The following is a 22,663-nucleotide window of genomic DNA, read 5'->3' as shown; positions in this document are numbered from 1 at the left end:
TTATGGGATCAGATGTGTTTTCAACAGATAATTCTCTTGGCTGCGTGTAGGAGATGGAAAAGAGCATAAGCATTAATGCAGTCTGGAGGCTGTTTTAGCAAACTGATTGAGAGAAGATGATAGTTTGATCTAGAATGCCAGTGATGAGAAATGGGGAGAAGCGGATAGATAATTCTAGAAACATTAGGAGTTAGAGTATGGTGTGGGGACAAGAGAGGAGTAGAAAACTAAGCAGAACCCAGACCTGGGATAGCCTGGTATAGTATATAGTATACAAAAGATTTTGGATTTTTTTTCTAAGGATATATGGGGAGCTAACAATGGTATATATGCTGAGAAGAGCTTCATTAGGTTTCTTCAGTGTGAATTCATTAGACAAGTGTTACCTAATGTCTAAATCCAAGTGAGAAATGGTGGTGGCATAAACCAAGGCATTTACAGTGGGAGTGGTATGAGAAATGTGGACTTGTGATTGATTGTGGAAGTAAGAGAGAGGGACAGTTACAGGTGACACTCAAATTCCACTGAGATATGGAGGAGATGCAGGCGTAAAGGGAAGGCAAACTAATTTTAGATATGTTGAAAAGAATGATATATCTTTTTTCATGTAAGTTTTATACTGATGTTTCCGGACCTTTTCTTCAATGCTGGTTTTCAATAAGCTTACAGACATGCACTTAAAACTAGAATTTCAGCACTGTAATGATGAATGATGAGAGATGAATTTTCAGCTGCTTCATTTCAGTGAACCAAACCAAATTCTGAACTAGGATAAAAAAAAATTGTTTAGACATGTTGAATCAGAGGTGGGGATTCCAAGAGGAAATTTCCAGTAGGGAGGTGGCCACACGTGTCTGAAACTTGGGGAGGGATCTGAGCTGAAGATACAGATCTCAGTCATTAGCATTTTGGTATCTAGCTGATTCTGTCGGTGCTTCCCTTCCCAATCTCTGGAATCTCAGTTCTGTGCCCACACCCCAGTTCTGTGTGCATACCCCGTTCCTGTAGTCTTTGTTGGCAACGGCCTTTACCTGTGATTTTTTTTCCTCAGCAGCATACCCTGGAGCTACAGGAATGAGGGCTTGACCCTGACCCTGTGAGAGTTTATGTCCTTTTTTCCCTCCCCCATAACTGGTGGCCAATGACTGACTGGTGAAGGCACAGGAAAGCCCTCGCCTGGAGGGAAACAAAATTGGATATAAGAGTGGTCTTCAAAGTTCATGGAAAGATTTGTATTATCTTTTAATTCTATTTTCCCACAAATGTTTTGAAGTACCGTGGTATACTCCAAAGCTCCTTGAATATCAGACTGATGCTAGGACTTTGCTTGAAGGCACATGCTGCTTTTTGTTTTATTTTTGTCCTTTTGCTTCCACTTCTTAATTTAGAAAGAGTCTCTCCTTGACCAAATTTTAGTTGGGCTCCTCTGGATTCTTTTCCCTACCCTTGACTTTTGGACTTCTATGTCCATCTTTGCACTGCCCAATTTTAGCAAGAATCCTAAGTTGGTTTATCCAGAATCCCTCAGTCTTCCTTGAGCAAGAATACTACTAGATGGGTACTGTGGGTTGAATGCCCCCCCAACTCATTGAAGCTTAAATTGTGTCCCCCAAAGTTCCAGGTATTGGAAACTTGGCACGGACTGTGACAGTGTTGAGTGGGAAATCCTACCATGGTGATTGAAAGGTGGGACCTTGAAGAGGTGATTAGATAGTAGGACTATGCCGTAATAAATGGATTAATAATAATGGTGGTCAGGGGTATGGTTCTGAGGGCATTTTCTGCCATGTGAGACCCCTGCGTAGGTGTAAAGCCACCACTGAAAAGACCTTCACCAGATGTGTCCCTGGACTTCGGATGTCCTAGCCTCAGAAACTGTAAGCAATAAGTTTCTTTCTTTTTTATTTATTTATTTATTTATTTATTTATTTATTTATTTATTTATTTATTTTTACAAAGTACTTAGTTCAAGTATTTTGTTATAAGCAGTGGAAATGGATTAATGTGGTGGGTTTAGCCTGAATACCCCCTTACCCTTGATGTTTCCTTTCAGTAATTCCAACTTTTCCTTGTATTCAGAGTTGAGCCCAATCTCTCTCCCCTACTGCAAACCCCCATTTCAGTACTCCCTATATCTATCATTATAATCCTGAATTAAGTCTGCCTTACCATGCTTTAGCAAGTTGTGTGGATTGAACGCCACCCAAAAACTCATTGAAGCTTGACTCCCATTATAACAATGCTAAGAGGGTGATAATTCTGAATATTGTATTTGAAAGGTGGGGCATTTAAGAAGTAATTAGATTGTGAGGACTGTGCCATTGTGAATGGATTGATCCATTCATGGCGTAATGGGTATGGTTCTGATGGCTTTATAAGGAGGGCAAGTGAAAACGCTGGCTCTCTCTTGCTCATGCCCATTTTTCTCACCATGTGATACCCTGCGATGCTGTAGGGAGTCACCACCGAGGAGAAGTCCCTCACCAGATGTGCCATCTAGGCCATGGGCCTCCCAGCCTCCAAACTGTAAAAAATAAATTTCATTTCTTTATAAATTACTTAGTTTCAGGTATTCTGTTACAAGTAACAGAGATGGACTAATACAGCAAGTGCCACTGAGTAATTTTTTCTTTGACATTACCCTTGTCCCTGGGAACATTGCCTTAATGAACCCCTTTTCCATACATTCTTGTCTCAGGGTCTCTACATCTGGAGAACCAAATTTAAGACAGACAATAATTAAGACAGTGCAAGTTATTAAGGTAGCCCAGGAAAGGTGTGTAAAATAAGAAAAGGGGCAGCCTAAGATGAAATGCTGAACGGACTACTATTTACGATAAAAAAGAGCTCAGGAATTAATCTGAAGAAAAGAAGAGGCAGAAATGTTTTGGGGGTGGGTGAGGTATAGAGAATGTAGGATCAGACATGGAAACCAACATCAAGAATTTCAGGTCAAGAGTATGAACTAATATAGAGAAGTCAAGTTTCTTAAGGATTGAAAGGATCTATTAGATACAGCAACAAAGAGTCTGTATTAAACCCAAGTAAAGATTGAGCATTTTTGATATTTTAGAAAACAAAAACTGGTGATAACATATATTCATTTTTTTGAAAGGTAATTTTTAGCATCTACTATGGCACAAGCCCTGTGCTAGTGCTGCAGGGGGCACTGAATGGTAGTCTCTGCCACAGTGGGGCTGATGATCTAGTTACAGTCTAGTGTGAAAAGTGTTACAACAGCAGTAAGTGAAAATCATTATGGGTGCAAAAAGAAGACTCAAAATATGCTAATTCATTTTTTTTCAATTTGTCAATGACTCCACAATCTTTTATACAGTTATTTTTATTTATATATTTTATTTAATGTAATTTCCTCCTACAATTTTTTTTAGCAGAGTGTTAAGTATGCATGTATGTTCCTGGAGGATGAAGTAAGTTAAACAGTATACTTGGAAGTAACAGAAAAGAGCCATTTCTTCATTGTGTGGATATCACTTATTTTCTTGTTTATTTACACATTTATTTTTATTTTTGGGAAAAAATTTTTTTCACCACCTGATGAAACAAACAAAATCTTTTCTGTTATTAGCATTTGTTTTATGAATAGTTTATTTCTTTATCTGCAAATTCGTTTGGCACTAATGGCTGGTCTGGTGAATAGATTAACAGTTCATCAGTACACTACATCTGTGTCTGGCTCTGTGTGGCTAACCATAATAGCTTGGGAAAACTAACTGGAAAAAGCAACAGCAAGTTGCTTTTTTCCTCCTCGCCTCCAAATCTGCAGTGAAGACTAGCTATAATACAGTCCCTGCTAAAATTTTCATAGTGATCTACTTATTACTGAGGGATTCTGCATTTTGGTGAGCTACGGAGATAACATTATCTCTTCATTGTTTCTTGTCTTGTAATTTTGTAGCCAGGGCAGTCAATGAATGTTAATATCTACCTTTGTTTACTTAACTATTAGAAACTCATTTCTTCTGAGTGAGACTACTGAAATCTTGCAACTATTAATTCCAAGTAGCCAAATGAGATACAGAAAGAAAATGCATACGGGCCGAGCCCTTGGCGCACTGGGGAGAGTGCAGCGCTGGGAGCGCCGCGACGCTCCCGCCGCAGGTTCGGATCCTATATGGGAATGGCCGGTGCACTCACTGGCTGAGTGCCGGTCACGAAAAAGACAAAAAAAAAAAAAAAAAAAAAAGAAAGAAAATGCATAGTACTTTTCCATCTACTGACCCCCATCCTGCTCCTTGGTTATAAATCTGGACTTGTCGTTATTGGAGTCAAGTCCAATTTCTCTCAACCACTGCAAGACCTGGTTGTAGTGGTCCCATCACCATGCCCCCTCTTGAATAAGGAGATCCCATTACCATGCCCCCTCTTGCCTTAAGGTATATAGCAAGTTTCATAAATATTTTTTTCTTTAAACAGCTAACAAGCACAAACAAAACCACTGCGACCTGTGTGACCTGATTACTGTCTTAAGGAGTTTCAAACTTCAGAAATAAGTGTAAATATTTGTTTAAATAAGAGAAATATTTTGGGCCGGCTGGTTCTCAGTTGGTTACTGGTAACATCAAGGTCCAGGGTTCCATCCCTGTACCAGCCAATAGCCACACATACAAAATAAAACATTTTAAAAAATAAGAGAAATATTTTAATTAGTTCAAAATATAGATTAAAAACCAGAGCAAATACAGATTAAACAATGTTTGTTTCAAAAATGTTATGTTTATTGTCTAATAATACATTAGTGTTAAAACTCAGTTACATTTCCTTTATTTGTACTGCATAATTATCACAACCATTTACAATTATTCGCAGTTTAACTGAGATAAATATTGTAATTATGTAGACTTCATTACATGAATATTTAAGAAACAATTTTCTTCTCAGAGTTGTAAAATTTTATACTACCTTTATTTATGGTTTTAATTTTACTTTTTCTGTTTCATTTTCGGATTCAAGGAAGGATATTAAATTATTTCATTATAACTTAGAGACATATTGCTAAATATTTAAGATGTATATTTAAAAACTTCAGCCAAGACCAAAATTTTCCCCCAATTTATAGCTCAGTGATTAATATTTAGACACCATGTTTCTTTCCTTTATGCAGTTTTTGGTATCATCTTTTTTTATATCATTTCATTTCACAAAACTCATTCTTGCTTTTCACGGCTGAGAATCGAAACACGTACAAACTTCAATTTTGTTATAATAAGCGTTAAAATTTACGAACATTTTAGGTACTTCAGTAAACCTCAGTCATTGGCAGAACAGCGTTCTCCAGATCCGGAAATAAGGGAATTAGGATTATGCGTGACAGTGGGTAAGCTAATTTATTACTTAATAGCAGCCACTGGGAGCGAGCTACAACATCTTTAAATCTTAAGTTCTGTGTAACTACGTTATCTTTTATCTTCCAGCTGTGAAATTTTAAGTCCATGATGTAATACTAATGATAAGCAAATTAGCAACGGGATTGCAAGGTTTTTAAGGTCTAGTGCTGTAGAACAAAAGGCAGTAATTTGAAAAAGGCCGTTCATAACGTTTTTGTTTGCGGTTTGCCTGTAAAATTGCAATTGCGTAGTTTATTAAAAACCTAGAACTGGAAGGAAGGCCCAGAAATTGTTTCAGCAATCAGAAACAATTAATTTAAACGTAGTGCATAAATTTTCTATTTACCGAAAAGAATAACAAATTTTGCCAATGAGTAGGACACACTCTTGAACTGTTAAGTGGTTTCTCAGACAGCCATTTACGGAGTATACTCATGTGCCACGATCTGGCCGGATCTCTGAGCATGCCAGCAAAGCACACACGAACTCTCCTTTGCCTTTTTCCCTTTGCAAAGCGAAACAAGCTAGACGTGTTCACGTGACGTGAGTGACGTCAGCCCCCACCAGGTCGCGTGACCGACACCCAACCTTCCTGTTGCCCCATCCGCGCCGCGGGAGCGGGTATTCTCGCGAGAACCCGCCTTACTATCAGAACTTACTGAGGTTACGGGGGAGTTACTCGGAAGAGAAGGGCAGGTGTGGTCGAGTGGTGGAGTTTTTGCTTTCGTTCTGTTAACATTCGTGGACGAAGCAAAGGCCTTTGGGGATTGCCAGAGTCTAAGCAACTCACCGTGGAAAACAGCGGGGGAGGTGGCCAGAAAGGTGGCAGTCAAATCTGAAGTGAAACGTGGCGCACGGGCCGTCGTCGCCCTTGGCTGAAGGGACTACGGGGAGGGAGAAAACCCGCGTCCGGTGCCGCGGCGCGGATAACGCGGCTTGGGTTGGGTTTGGCCCCGGTAGTCACTGGAGGCTGTGGGAGGTTGGGACTCTTCTCTGGGAGCAGTCAACTGCCCACATCCGGCCCCTGCTCTGTCAACACTGAGCGGAGCCGAGCTGAAATGGTTGCGCTCGGCTACACTGGGCACCATGGCCCGGGAACCGGCCTAGAGCGGTCTCTAGTGCCCAGCGCCCGAAACGGGCGGGGGGCGTCCGCTATCCCGGGCGGTAGCCCCAGGCCATCCACGAGTTGTCCCCCATCTTCCCGCTCAATCAGCCCCAGATTTGGGCAGGATCCTTTCTGCGGGTTTAAATAGGTAATTTTGACATTTCGCTTCATTCACCTAAACCCTTTTCAGGCTTCTCCCCTGCACATCCTCTTCCACCCACCTGGTTTCTTCCCAGACGGGTGTGCTCGTGTGTGAGACCGAGGGAGGGAGGGAGAGATCCACGAAGGGAGAGGATTGGAGTCGCTAGAGGGAGGTGTGGGACCAGCGAGGGGGTTTCGCGAGGGAGGGGGTGCCGGCAGGCGGAGGGAGCGGCGGGAGGAGGTGCTGGGGGAGGAGACGTAGGCCTGGGGACGGTAGACGGGGCTTCGCTGGAGCCGAGCGATCTTTCTCTCGCTGCGTCGTCTGGAAGTCGCGCGGGCTCGAGGGGAGCCCGAGGCCGCCGAGGTGCCCGGCCCCGCCAGCACCGGTGCTGTCCGCTGGGGGGAGGCCAGCCCCGGGCGCGCACGCTCGGCTGAGCCCCGGCGCGCCCCGCGCCCGCTGACAGCTGCAGCCGGGCTCCAGCCGTCCGCTCCGAGCTAGGCGGCCTCTGCCCCTCTGCACTCTGCCTCCGCCCCCTCGGACTCCCTCCTCTCCGCCTCTACCCCTCCTGCCCCTGGTGCGGATCGTTTCGCAACTGCTCGTCTCTCGCCCCGTGCCCGGCTGATTTTCCATTTCCCGGCCCCCTCTTCTTAAGTACTTTGCACCCCGCTTTTGGGGAGAGGGACTGAAGAGGGAGCGGGGGGAGCGTCCAGAAGAGAAGGAAGCGAGGCCCGCAGGAGGAGGCGTCTCGGCGGACCGTGGGGAGGAGACCCCACGCCACCCTTTCTGGTCATCTTGCCTCCTGCCCCGCCCCTGCTCACACTCCCTCGCGGGCGAGCTACTTTCGGACGAGGAAAGTGAGGGCGGCCCTGGGTGACAGCGCCGCGGGGCCAGTCCCGGGGAAGCCGCGCGTTTGCTCGCGTCTCGTCCGTCGCGCTCCCAGCTAGGGCACAGTCCGGACCAAGGATGGCTTCGACCACAACCTGCACCAGGTTCACGGACGAGTATCAGCTTTTCGAGGAGCTTGGAAAGTAAGCGCCTTTGCCAGGCATCCGCGCGTCCCCTTTCCAGCAGAGGGCGGGTCGCTTTGCCCCCGACCCACCGGCCTCCGGCGTGGGGCGAGGGAGTTTGGGAGACCAGAGAAGGGAGGGTTTGTCTACTCTGGGGAAGGTGCTGTCTTATTAAGGGGAGAGGACAGAGACGAGTAGGACCCCTTATCACGACTGTGGCCCATTCTCATAATCCCTAGCCCACCTTCTCCCGCTCCCCCACCCTCTTGCACCGAGAGACTTAGCGAATTTACGATCTCTGCAGTTGTAGCTGTCATCCTGAAAAGTGTGTGTGTGCGCGCGCGCGCGTGTATATGTGTTTGGAGAGGAGATAAGAACCCATGTAAAATGCAACATAGATCGTGTTTTCTGTAAATAGAGATGCCAACTGGTTAGCCGGCGCGTCGGCCGTATGACCCACGCACGGATGAGAACTCACTGCCACAGACGGTGCCATATTTATTGGTGCAGAAAGTTCAACTTGGCGTAGAGTCTATTTCGCATCCAGTAGTTGGTCTGTCCAGGAAAAGGGCCACCCAACAGAACCCAACCCCCTGCCTCACATCTACGATTATTCTTTGCACTAGATTACTCGCTCACCATCATTCTTCCTAGGATTTACGTGTGCATCTTCGCGTTCTCTGGGAGGATTTATTTATACAGGCAAGGGAAAAGCCCTCTGGAGAACCGGAGAACGCTCCCCAAGGGTAGCCCAGCATTGTGTAAAACAATCTCCTACACCCAACTGGCAGAAATACTTAGAAATGTTAAGGAAGGGGGTAGGAGATGTACCGAGGACCTGTGCAAAGGGACGGAGGGGCCGAGCTGTGAATGCTGACTTATGTAGCATCACACCCAAACCTAATTTCTCTATCGCTAGTTTCGACTATTACTTACTGAAAGGGGTGACTTTATGTATATGTTGCTGTACACAGTTCGATTAAAGGAAATGTGAATATTTTTTACATGTAATGAATATAATATCCTTATGTATTTATATATTGTTGGCTGTTAAAACATGGAGAATATGTCGGAAGGACAGCTTAATTCAAATCTCTCCCCTCCCCCAGCCCAAAACAGAGCATAGAGAAATCACCGTATCAGGATTTGTTAAATCACACAAATGTGCTAAAGATTTATATTTTAATGAAAAAAATTGCCGTGTTTACTTACTTGGAGCCACGTTAATTTTTTTCCCTACCAAATTAATAGGCAGCAGCTTTTTGCTGCTCTTCCTCAGCTCTTTTCTTTGTAGGGTTTTCTCAGAGCATTTGGTGCTGTATAAGTATGAATTGTAAAATGTTTTCAAATATCATGTGCAAACGAGAGTGGTCATAATTGGCAATTGTTTTCATTTTGTTGATTAATAATGTGTGCTCCCAGTTAAATAAAAGTTACTTTTATTCTTCAACATTAAAAAAGGTCTGGGTTTTCAGGGAGAATTGTCCATTTTCTGGATATTACTGTAGTGCACTGATATTTGACAATCCACCAAAAACAAAAAAAGCGCATATTTTGTAAATTTTTAATAGAATACCAGATCTGATTATGTTGATGACCTGCTAATTATTGGTTTCCAGGGGGGCATTCTCAGTGGTGAGAAGATGTATGAAAATCCCTACTGGACAAGAATATGCTGCCAAAATTATCAACACCAAAAAGCTTTCTGCTAGGGGTGGGTATTTTCAACCACATATATATGTTAATTTTGTATTTGTCATGTTGATTGTTGGTTCTGTTGTATGTAAATATATTATGTAGTTATAATTGAATTTTAGACTTAGGTATCATATTAAATGTTGAAAGTATTTCCTTCCTGAATGACTTTTGGTCTGTACAGTTTAAAAATAAATAACAAATATAATTGTTATTACTTAATAAATTTTTATTAAAAATCTATCTGTCCTATGAGCAGCAGCACAAATAACTATATAACAGAGCAAATAGATGTCACTAAGTGCATTTTCCTTTTAGCTCTAGTGTAAAATAACCTTTAGAAGGACCCTGGAATGGAAAAATGTAAGCCTCACAACTGTCATAATTCCCTTTTGCTTTTGAGAGGAAAAACTAGGTCATAGCTCAGTTGAATTATATATTTCAGTTGTATTTACACTTGAACCTAATTCATCAAGATATATTTAACAGTAATGGCTTTGGGAATAAAAATTTGTGATTGCTATATTCTAGGAAGTTCTGCTGGATTTTGATGTTTCTGTGTGCGATTCAGACCTTTATTTGGTCTTCTGCATTAAGGCTTCACATGGACTCATGTAATGTATTTTACACATGCAGTTTATAGCCACAGAGATAATTCATACTCATAAAATAGCTGTTGACATAAGCAAAAAACTTGGAGGGATCTCACTGCATTCTTTTTATCTTGTTGAACTCATGCGAAAGTACTTACACTGAAGTGTTAGGCTTTCCAATTATTGTGGGCACGTGTCTAAGGTATTTTCATTGGAATTTATGGTTTGATGAAATAAAAATGAAATTTAAATCAACAAAATACCGTAGTGTAAGCCCATCTCAGTGACCTGCTTTATTTTAAGTAATGAGAGAAGAAATTCCATTAGGGTTAGTTTTTCTCATTAATACTTTTAAAAAGTGTTTCTTACTAGTGTCCTGGTATCATTGCTTTTGGTCTCTGCTGTGATTAGTTTTTCTATATTTATTGCAAATCCTACTTTTAACATGTACTTTAGATTTACATTGGCATTTAAATTTATTCATTTGAATGGGATTTTGTTGTAATTTACTTCATCTGATTTTAATATGATTCTGAGGAAGATATATATTTGCTAAAGTAACCAGGACCATAGAATCATGGTATGAAAACCAGTGAGAAGCATGTTATACTAATTATGTTCTCCTTTTAGTCTACTCCACAGGAAGGTTTTAGCAATGAACAAAAGTTACTAAACTATAAATTCCATTTTAGTAAAAAAAAAAGAAAGGAAAGAAAGAGAAAGAAAAATGCAAATGTGTTGTTAGATTCTTGTGTTGCTTTAATTATTTCTTCCTGTGTGTTAGGTACTTTTGGTGATGGGTGGAGTATCGCTTCTTTTGGGGGCATTACAACACCAATTCCAAATCTTTTAGTGGCTTCAAATTTTCTCTCAAAACAAATTAGTCTAGTGCTTCACTTCTACTAACTTCCTTAGTTAGAGTCATTCCTCTTCATCCAGTGCAATTTGTAATTCCTACATCCAAGTGGCAACGACATTTATTCCTGCTCACATACATTTTACTCTTTTCTGCCTCCAATCCATGGAAGATAAGTCTTCCGTAGCCTGATGGGATTTCTTCTCCCTGTCACTCCACCAGTGTTTCTCACCTGTCCATATTCTGCTTCAAAGAAATACTTGTGTTCCAAAACTTCTTGCTCCTTCTGGATTTAATGATTCTAATTATTTTAACTACATTTAGGAAAATTAGTTTGGGCGAAGAGTTAGAAGACATGCTTCTTGTTCTTACGGTGCAATTTTTTTTTTCTCCTTGTGACTTTGGGCAAGTTTCTTCACCTGCTTTCTGTTAACCTGTCTAACAGTAAGCTGGTAGAGATCATCATCTGTGCTGGAATTAGAAGCCCTGGGTTTGAATTCTGATTCCCATACATATGATCTTGGGAAGTTTACCTACTTTTTTCTGAGCCTCAGTTTTTTTCATCTGTAAAATGGGGGTAATAATCGAACCTTTCCTTATAGGATTGTGTGTGGAGTGAATGACTTAATATGGCGTAGAACAGCACCTGCTACATAGTATGCACTCAGTGAATATTACCTACTATAATCTGATAGGGTTGTTGTAATGATCAAATTAGATTACTTATATGAAAGAATTTGAAACTTACAAATCCAGTGGCAGCCTTGATTTAGCTATGAGGACCCAGTTTGAATCTTGGCTCTAATACTTAGTGTGTGAATTTGGTTCATTTACCTTTTCTGGATTTCAGGTTCTTTATCAATATAATGGGAAAACGTACCTGTGAGGTTTCAAGCGGTGTTTTGAGGATTCAGTGAATTTTATGTGAATCACTTCTTAAATTGCAAAGTGCTATGTCAATTTTGCCTGTTATTACTGTTCACCTGTAAAAATTAGAGTACTTTTCCTTTAAAATGCCCAACAACTTTATTTTATATTGTCACATCAATTAGATCTGCTTATAGGATATTTATACTTTTGATTGTGTATATGTGTTTATCTTATACACTCTTGAAGGAAAAATACCATTTTTTTTTGATAGAACATTCCACAGCACTGAGGACATAGAAGGGGCTCAATACAGAGTTACTAAGATCAAACGTGGTTATTAGATGATTTGTAAGGGAATTAAGTGCCTAATTTACTCCTAAGAACAAGCAAATACTGGAAATAAAGGAATATGTAAAGTAGGGTATAAGAGCATATGCTTTAAAATATGAATTCTCTTTTAATAATACTTCCTTCTGAGAATATAATGATTTCAAAAACCTGTTTTTGCAGATAATTAAAAAAAATATGTTCAAGGGCAAGTGTAAAATGAAATGCAAAGTAGTATTTTTATTTTTTCTGAGGTACTGATTTTTGGGAGCTGCATATGGCAGTTTTTGTGGAACATATTTTTTGCGTACATTTTTTTCTTTTTTTTTTTTATTATTTGAAATTCCATGCCTTTGTAAATCCAAGCCTTAAGCCTATTTGTTTTAAATACCAGGCAGGTCCTCCAACTCAATGTTCTTTAAATATAACATTACAACTGAAAAAGAAAGGTCCATCATTAATAAATCTAAGACCATGAGGGAATTGCCAAAAATTTGGCTACATTCCTGCACAAATTTATACATCCAGCTATACAGTCACCGAGACATTTTTCTGTGCCTATATTTTAATGGATTTCCAGGAGACAGTTTTAGTTGCATTTCCTCTCAACTGTTAGTCACACACACCATATTTGGGATACTCAGAGTCCAATAAAGAATTTTTCTTTTTCATTAGCATGTGCATGCACAGAATTCATTATACTGTACTGAGCAGGTAGATAAGTACACTCATCAGATATTTTACTTCTTTTTAAAATAAAAAATGGTGTAAAAACATCTCAAACATCTGATATTTTATATGTAATTCTGTCTTCTAAAAAGTTATTTTTGTTAGATAGAATAGAGGGCATGCTTAGTAAATGGAGAATAGTGATAATAGAATTTTTGTCTCATGTTTTTACCACAAGAATTAGGAATGATATCATTTTAATCCCAATTAGGTTAGTATTTAACAAATGCTAATTTGCTCTGCTGTTTTGAAATTCTATTTTCACATCTTTAGAACTGTAAGCCATTGTCAGATTATATTCAGTCAACGAAGGGTTGTGATTGCAGTTCAGAATCTAGTGGACTGATGGTTCTGATGGAAAATGTTGTTAGAAATAGTACATGTGATTTATTTTGCATTTTAAAGCCTCCCAGTGGTAAAATATTTTATATGGCAATAATGGCTTCTTTACCATTCATTTTTCAGTATATTTCTTTATCATTTGAAACCACTTCTTACTACATAGAGTCTGATATATCACAAGTCATCATTTTTGTAAAATATAATCAATTGCAATATGAGCTTGAAATAATATATGCTATTACAAGTATATTTTACTTCTGCTCCATTGTTAAAGTTAAAAAGGAGTTTCATTTTATGTTTCTGTAAAACTTCAGATATAATACAGTTAAATCATTTCGAAAGTCTTTGATTTTACTAGTTTTAATTCCTAAACTGGTGATATTACTGGGACATGAATCAAGATTACTTGACCATGTACACAAAATTAGGTCTCAGCTATAAAATCTGAATGTGTGTGTGTGTGTGTGTGTGTGTGTGTGTGTGTATCCCTAAGTAATCATTTTTATGTTATAATAAGGATGTCAAAAACAAACTCTTGCTACTTTTTTTTTTGGTGGGGGGCAGCCAGGCAGTCAAGAAATTACTGTAATTTCTCAATCTCATGGTTATTTGTCTTGAATTGGAAGTAATTCTACTTTATAGATGAATCAAGTTGTTCTAATTATACCTTATTGATTTGGCAACTTGGAACTAATTGGAGAGATTATATTTGAATGTTTCTGGGCTGGAACAATGTTTTTCAAAAAAAGTTGGTAAATTATTTTTTATTTTTATATGTGGATTTTCCACAACTCTTCAATTATTGGACCTGGAAGTGGCATGCATCATCATTTCTATTTTGTGTCTTTTAGTTTAGTCACATTTATATTCTTACATAGACCTTGATATTAGACATTTATATTCTTCTTTTGGGGAAGGAGGATATTATTGCTATTCAAAACTAGTTAGGAGATAAAAATAATGAAAATGAATGTCCACAATTCCAGGAAGCACCGAAAATCCTTTCTGTATTCCAGCATCATTAGATAAAGCAAACTTAATAAAGAGTGTGGTTGTCAAGTACCTCACTGTGATATTAATAACTGGTGTCAACCTCTATCTGACTGATTGTGAGAGATCAGTCCTCCTTAAGAACTTTGATTTTGTACAATTAGATTAATACTTTTTATTTCTATTGAAATATTAAATCAACTCTATGTAAAAATTAAAATTTAGTACCAAATCACCTTTTATGGGTCATTTTCATGTTAATAATCATGAATTACTAGAAATCACTTACTGGGATCTTCTTGGGCATTTAACTTCTTTTATTAACTAGAATTTTAATTAATTTTTTAAAGTCTTTTCCTTTGGCTGATACTGAGGCCGACCCATAGTGTCTCTAGGGCTGGGTTGGTTTTCTTAAAAATTTTTAAATTTTAACATCTGTCCCTCCCCATTTATTAGGGTGTAGTGTGCACAGTGTTTCTATAAGCCATTGGCTGGAAGTTAATTAATGATTGTTTACAGGAGGCTGTGTTAAAGATTTTAAGTTACTATATTATCATTTAGTAAACAGTACTACAATACATTAAATGGAGTATTAGCTATATTTTAACTCTAAAACATATCTTTATGATAAACATTTTTTGTAAAACATAATATCTCTGTTTCATATCACTTTATGGATTATTAAGCATATTCACAGGTGACTTTATTTTATATGTGGTTGTTTAATAAATATTGAACTATTACGATAGGCAGTGTTAGGAGAAATAAAGTCTATGTACATAAAATAGATATCACAGAGGACATGAATGGTTTCAGAAGTCTAGCATGAATAAGGTACTATGGGTTTTTTTTTTTTTTTTTTCCGTCTTTTTCGTGACCGGCACTCAGCCAGTGAGTGCACCGGCCATTCCTATGTAGGATCCGAACCCGCGGCGGGAGCGTGCCGCGCTCCCAGCACCGCACTCTCCCGAGTGCGCCGCGGTCTCTGCCAAGTACTATGGGTTTTTAGAGGAGGAAAGGATTATTTCTGCCTAGCGAGATAAAGGAAGACTTTCACATAGCATGCATAGTATGGATTTAAAGAAATTTTGAGAGCTATAATGCAGATGGGGCTTAAATGACGGAGGAAAAAAAAAAAAGACCTAAATAAATAATTTGGGGAAGTTGCTCAAAATAGTTTAAGTATGTGATTATAACAAAAATGTTGTTTTATTAATATGGTAAATTCATTGCAAATATCAGTATACAGTTTTTTAGAATGAAATTATTTTAAATGAAGTCGGACATTTGTTAAATGACAAAATTCCTCTTATTCCAGTTAAGGTAGAAACAGTGGTACTTCTTAAGTTTAAATTACAAACCTTTCATCTGCCGTAACCTGTCTCTTCAGGAGTGGGAAATTGGTAGGTTTGGAGAGGAGGAAGGACAGCTTTGTTTGTTAAGTTTGTTTGGTTTTGTTTTTGAATCTCCATCATTATAATTAATATACAGTAACAGAACACCACCATCATAGATTTTAGTTATGTAAACCCTTTTAACTCCTTTTCTGGTACTATAGCTGAAAGGAAGAGTCGACACCAGTTGACGATCCACCAGAGAGGGCCCCGTTTATTAGGCAGCACACACACACATATATAGGGCTTTAAGGGGAAAGCTGATTGGCTTAAAATACAATCCCTACTTAGCATACGCATGGGGTTTGGGGGAGGCTGATTGGTGTGTAATTCGCGGAAGGAGAATACGGAAGAGAAGGGCAACCAGCGCCATGATGGGGTGTGGCCGAGAAGGGCTTATGTGATGGGGTGTGATCCCTTGGGGCATTTGGGTCCCTACAATAGCCTTCTTTTAACTTCTTAATACATTATTACTACCAAAATCAATAGTGCCATCTTCGTCAATAATAATAATTTAGAAAAATGGAAATGGTAATAGCTGTTATTTAAAGAGTACCCTCTAAGTGACAACATGTATATATTTACAAGACACTTTGTTTTATTTTATTTAATCCACACTCTAGCCTCCCAGATCAGCAATATTATCTCCTTTTCAAAAAGAAGAAACTGAGGCTGTTGTATAAGGCCTCAAAATTAGTAAGTGGTAGAGTCAGAATTTCAACATAGTTTTCTCTGGCTCTAAAGGCTAGCTCTTTCCACCATCACATCCCACTGCTTGCTGTTACAAAGAACTTATCTTGGTCTTTCTGTGTTTACTTGTACAAGTATGTTCTTTGACTGATCCTCTAAACTTCAGAGTCAAAAGGACTATGCCTTACACATTGTTACATTCCAAATGCAGTGTAGGGAATTGAGTATTTTTTTTGGCAAAATACATTTAGAGTTTCAACTTGTGAGAGAACATAGTGTTTAATTGCTGCAGTAACGTAAGATCAAACTAAATTATCAGACAGACCCTCCATGCAATTTTTTGGAAGGAAAACAATATAGTGGAAAATGTTGTTAAAATGGTAGGAAAATTATAACAGAATGGTTAAGTGTTTTTGTAAACTTAATTCATTAACTGATTAAAAATATCTCACTGTATAATAAGTTCCTAGGTTTATTTCTAGTAAACGATTCACTTGTTACTACAAAGAAAAACTCAGCCCTGTAACCAAAGCCCAGAGAAACCTACTCTGAAAGCTCTTCTACTTCTCTGGTTCATCTCATTTAACCAGTGAAAAATGGAAGACAAATTTTGCAGTTTCTTCTTGAGCAACCCTATTTTATGTCAAATTCATATAAAAATGTGGCAATCGAAAGAAAAACATAAAATTACCAAGTCATATATTTGTTGGAAAAATAACTCAGGTACAAGAGATAGTATAAAGGTACACAGATAATATATTGCGATATAATTTTTATGTACAGTTAATTGTTCTACCTTAGGTTCCCTACTTTTTTTTAGTTAGACTCATTACAGAGGGGATTAAAAACTTTTATTACTTAAAATTTGATTTGTGTAATTATGTCATATATGTTTAATTTAAAAACAATAATCAAGCACCCAATGAACTGCCACTCAACTTAATAACTAGAATGTTCCCTCTTGTTTGAAGCTACCAGTGTGTTCCTTGCTGATTTTCATCCCTTACATCTCTAAGAGTTAATCACTATTTTAGAGAAACCTCTTTTTATTTCTCCATATCCTGGGTTTTTTTTAGCTAATTTGCTGATCTCGGTTGAGCGGTTACAAATGGAAAATCTATGCATTCATTAGCTATGTAAATTGTGTTTTATTTTATTTTGTGTTGTATAAATTTGTGGGATAAAATTTGTCACTTCTCATATACTTATATATTATTTTACCCTCTCCTTTAAGGTAGGGAAGGCTTAAATTATTTGGAATTTTTTACTAACAGGAAATTATTTTCTTTCTATGTCTTTTTGAAAGAAATTTATTAATGTACATGTATACACATTGAAATAAAGCAAGTATAACATATAAAACTAACTTATTAAAGTAAATATAGTAAAATTTATTAAATTTTTATTCTATCTTATTAAGAAATTGTGGAGCATTCAGATATGCCATATTATACCATTACTGTTTAAATTAAAATTTGATGTTTTGGTGAGTAAGTATATACTATTTGGAGTCAATATTCTACATAATTTAAATTTCTGCTGAGGTGTATTCATTAGTAATACAACTCCAAACTCTGCATGTTTGCAGTGGACTCACCAACTTCCCCCTTCAGTGTGAATGGTGCCATAATTTTCCTAGGCTTTAATGCATGCTTAATTTATTTCTTTTCCTTACCCCTTCTCAACACGTTTCCAAACTTGTTTTTTCTTTTTTTAAAAAAATTGGTACTTTTCCTTGTTTTTCACCAGCCCAATTTGAGTTCTCTTTCCTTTTTGCTTCAACTTTTAAAAATAGCTTCATAAACAGGTTTTCTAGCTGATAGTTGCCACATTTTTTGTCTATTCAATTCATCATTAGACCTTTTTACACCCACTGTGCTGGGCATCTTGATAAGTTCTAGGGATACAGAGGTGAAAGATAGAGATTCAGTCCTCAAGTATTTCCTGGTCTGTTAGTGTGGATGACAGCCTGGCAAAAACAGTAGAGTTTGTGAGAGTTGTAATAGAGGTATGCACACCACGGCCTTCAGAGAATATGCAGCTCCGGGAGGTTGGTATCATATATTTCCTGACAGATAATGTGTGAGGTTGTGTTTTGAATAAGTTAGGTGAGCCTGGTAGAGAGGAAGAAATGGCTGTCCAGGCAAAGTAAGCAGTGCATTTACAAGAGATAGTCCCAGCTTCACCTTCCAGATGGAAAGAGTACACCTAGTGCTCTTGAAATGCTCCCTCCTTTGAGACCCACTTCAGGTGCTGCCTCCTCCATGAAGTGTCTCTAACTTCCTCTCCCATCCCTTCCTTCTCTAGCCAGAAGTGTTGTTGTTTTTTTTTTTTTTTTCCTCATTTTTTTCCTTGGAATAGCTCTTTCATGTTTCTTATGGAACTTATTTATCACACTTCTCTCCTTGTATTGCAGTTATATATGTTTTAGCTTTCAGGCATCTTGTGGACATTTCTTAGCCTAGCTTTGAATTATAGTGATTACAATATTGCAGATACTGGTAAATGTTTGTTGAATGAGTGGACAGGTGAATGAATGAGCAAATAATATTCTGTCTCTCAAAACAGACATATGCTTCAAAGAGAGATCTATGACAGGTAAAGTAAATGAAAATTGAGCAGAAGCTTCATGTCAAACGGCATATACTAACTTCATAAATTATTTTCTGATTCACAAATTATTTCCAAAGTTTCCTGATGCCAAATTCTGCTTTGTTGGAAAGACTTTATAATTCAGTAATTTTTTGAGCAACTATTTGCAGATTCTTATTGCTGCCTTTTTTTTTTTTTTTTAAATGTGTGTGATAAAGTGGCTCATTAATGACAGGTAACATTTTCATGGTCTGCATGTCGGTCAGCATCACTTCAATAATGCCAGACTCATGTCAACATTACATTATTTTAAAATGTTTGAGTTTTAAATTTTTGATCCATTCTACAGAGGTTACTGATTACTTACTTTTTCATTTGTCTATTGACAAAGCTCATTTTAAAAGTATTTTGGTGATACTTTATAGAGTTTTTGATACACAAATCATGGATGCTATTTGCTTAGAGATTACTTAATTCTTTTGTAAAAGTACTTGGAGACCAGCTATTATAACTGCTGTATCTGTCACTTCAGAAATTTGGTAAAAGGAGAGTGTACTTGTTTCAATATTGTAAGGCTGTTAAAGAGAATGAATGTTAAAAAAACATTTATTTGTGTTCCCTCCTGAAGGGAACTTTTGTAATGTGTTGTAGGACACTGGGGGTTTCACAGTTCTATAGCTTTACAGTGCTAATATATACATCATGTTAGAGATATATTTTCAATATATTTCTAATATATACTCAAATATGTTATCCTAACATGTTATATTATTTTAATATTCTTTTTATAAAAGCATTATGATTGTATTTTTAAATGTTGACTTAAAGTTTGTAATCATAGTGGCAAAAGTGATTGGGAAATTAGTTCAGGTGTATGTTTTGGCCATTTTGTAGAAACTTTATCCATGATGAACCTTTTTATTATTTTAATAAAATGAATTTTATATGCTTTTATATTAAATACTACATATTAATATTTGTTTCATACAGAGAGAATGTAAACTTTGTTCATAACAAATAAAATTTTATTTATTCCCTATTGTATTAATAAATTTAAAAATAATTGTGTCATAAAAATATATATTCTAACTATAGAATTTGGGAAAAAATGGAAAAATAAAAAGTGGGAAAGACATATTTGTAGTTCATTTCCCCCGAACACTGTTAACATTTTGTCATATTTCTGTCTTTTTAAAAAATTTGTCAGAATAGCAGACTAAAATATACAATTTTGTTTCCTGCTTTTTTTCTTAATATTATAAAATTAACCTGTGTTACTACAAATCCTTTAAATTCTTAATAACTGAATTATACTTTGCTGAGTAGAACACCAATGAATTATTTTAGTATTGCTAGTTTTTCTTTTTTAAAATTTTTGCTCTTTACTATGATGACTGTAAACATGGTTTTGTAAAACTTTTTATTTCTGATTCTTAGGAAATATTCATAGAGGAGAATCAATGGGTTAGAGGATTGAATATTATCAAAATGCTTGTTGCGGTTTTGCTTCCTGCAAGTTTTGTACATTTCCACCAATGACATTTAAATATGCTAGTGAAATTGAATTTTGAGGAGCATGATTCTAAATTTCAATTTTAATTTAACAAAAAATGCTTACCATATTCCAGTGCCTTTGCTAGGTGTGGATAAATAAAGGTACAAAGATATGGTCCTTTCTTTCAAAATGAAACAGATGTAGAGTCAAGTAAATTACTATGCAGGTTGATAAGTGTTACAATGGAAGTGTTCCTTAGGATTGTAGATATAGGGAGATAACTGTTTGGTTGAAGAAAGGTCAGGGAGGACTTCCGAGAAGAGCTGATATCTGAACTGGGTTTTGAAAATAACCAGTTTTGAACTTAGAGTTAGAAAAGAAACAAGTTAATAGGGTATTATGAAAAAAATATTTGTGAAAAGCAAGAAAATCTAAACGTGCCGGTAAAGAGTGAACTTGAAATAAACACTTTCTAAACCTTGGTGTGGAGTTTCATGGACACATGCAAAAAGTGATGAAAAGAAATGGAAATTTTTTTATGTCAGTGAATCATTAAGCGTGGCAAGATTTGGTGGAAGGTATTTAATAAGATGGATTGTGGGATTTTATAGCACTGAGTCATTAAGGATGAACAGCTGATAAGAGAGGAATAACTAACTTCTTATCAGCCTCACGTTTTGTTTTATTTGGTCTTGGGGCAATAAAAAAAAAATTAATAGTGACTAAGTGGGAAATAGAGGACTGGAGTATAATTAGAAATTTTCCTTTAATCAACCAATATTAGAAAAGTACCGTAGTGAATACTGTTTGTATTTATAAACAAGAAAAGCTAGTGTCTGCAGTTGTTATATTGGATTAATGACTGTTTGCAAAAATGTTTGTAGGTTTCTGATCAAAAGGAAAAGTACATAAGATGTCTAAAAATAGTACTGACATTATTTACTGCCTGAATATGTAGTGTCTAGAATAGTGCCTGGCACCCTTCACAGATATTTATTGAATAAATGAAGGAATAAATGACTCCCCAACTATACCATTTTATGATTAGCAAATACACATTTAGGGACCCAGAACTTTTAGCAGTAAGATTTGCATATACTGTACCCAACTATTGTCTTTTTCTTTTTTTAAGAAAAGCTCAAAATTACACTGTCAGATTAATTTTGTGATACAGTTTATAATTTATCACAAGCTGGTGGTTGGAAAATAGTCACTTCTTTATGCCCATGATTTAAATAATGGAAAACTCTCTCATTCACTCAGAAGACAACTTCAATTTAAATATTTAACCTCCCTAGCTAGACTCAGCCATGCAATCCTCCCCCCCCATTTAAAAACGTTTCTTAGCAGCAATAAAACATTTAATATGTACGATTTTCCGAGTTTTATTAGTATTAAGAACTGCATAACTTGTGGTTTAAAAGGAAAAAGAAGATCATTGTTTTACTCAATGTATCTATATTATTAATAGTAAAATTTGGGGAGGGGAGTTGAAGTAGGAGCTGTGGGAGTAGAGCAGAAAATCTTCTATTGGCTTTGAAAATAGTGACTCAAGGTTGGTTATAGCCATTAAAAAGCAGGTTAGGAAAAATCCTAATTCCATACCACAAGCAGAAAGGTCAGAGTCCATTTCTGTTCTCTAAATGTAAATCTCCTGATTTCTGGCCATTTATCATTCTAGAATAATTAGAGAAGAAGAAGGAAGAAAATAAAAAAGTTGTCAAGAACTATTTGCTTCTTGTTAATAGGGCTGAGACTGAATTTTCTCTAATTTGTGAAACTAATTTTGGAAAAATGATTCTTTGGGTTGACTTTGCCCCCTTCTCCTTATGTGTCTGTATGATCTGAAAAAGGGAAAACAAAATGTAATTGGTAACCTTATTTAAGTCTGTTTGAAAGAAAAAATATATATAATGTATTAAATGAGTATTAACAGAGAACCAATTACTGTTATTACCTATAGCACTATATCCTTCGTTTAGTGCTGATAATCAGTGTCTATAATCTGCCAATGACATAATAAAGAGATGACTCAACAGCATGAACAGGAATAGCTAAAGGATTGCTGAGATAGTTTATCTTTTAAAATAATAATTTTTAAAAACAAAGTTAATATTTGTTGACCTTTTGCAAACTTTAAAAAGTTATTTTAGGTAGGCTTTAAGGTATATGCTTGGAAATAATTCAAACCAAATAAATCTAAATTTAGAAACACCAGTATTAGAAATATACAACGAACACACACAAAGCCAGTTTTAAAAATAGCACTTAGCTTTGAGAGGATAATTTCTCTTCCATGCTGCATTTATTCAGACCTTCTCTGACAAGTTTATGGGAAAGGGGGGTGCCAGGGAGAAGTGAGAAATGAGTTTTTGAAAAATTGTTGTAGCTCACATTAATTGCTTATTTAGCATCTTTCATTCAAGGATGTTAAGACATTCCTTAATTGAGTCACACAGTACTTCTGTAGAACTTCTGGATAAGGGAC

General features: G+C 37.0%; 1 protein-coding gene across 10 annotated transcripts in view; it reads left to right on the top strand.

Annotated features, from left to right (window-relative positions):
* Nucleotides 1-6,867: 6,867 nt before the first annotated feature.
* The window catches only part of CAMK2D (calcium/calmodulin dependent protein kinase II delta), a 290,657-nt gene continuing 274,861 nt past the window's right edge, over nt 6,868-22,663 (top strand). For 5 of the 10 annotated variants that reach the window (XM_063107301.1, XM_063107302.1, XM_063107299.1 and 2 more), the window contains exons 1-2: nt 6,868-7,623; nt 9,222-9,316. In XM_063107301.1, the coding sequence (XP_062963371.1) occupies nt 7,559-7,623; nt 9,222-9,316 (160 nt within the window). In that variant the 5' untranslated portion in view covers nt 6,868-7,558. The remainder of the gene's footprint in view (nt 7,624-9,221; nt 9,317-22,663) is intronic. The other 5 variants (XM_063107305.1, XM_063107306.1, XM_063107307.1 and 2 more) reach the window with 2 other exon arrangements.

This window comes from Cynocephalus volans, chromosome 9 (assembly GCF_027409185.1).
Source record: "Cynocephalus volans isolate mCynVol1 chromosome 9, mCynVol1.pri, whole genome shotgun sequence".
NCBI lineage: Eukaryota > Metazoa > Chordata > Mammalia > Dermoptera > Cynocephalidae > Cynocephalus > Cynocephalus volans.
This window is presented reverse-complemented; position numbering and strand designations above follow the sequence as displayed.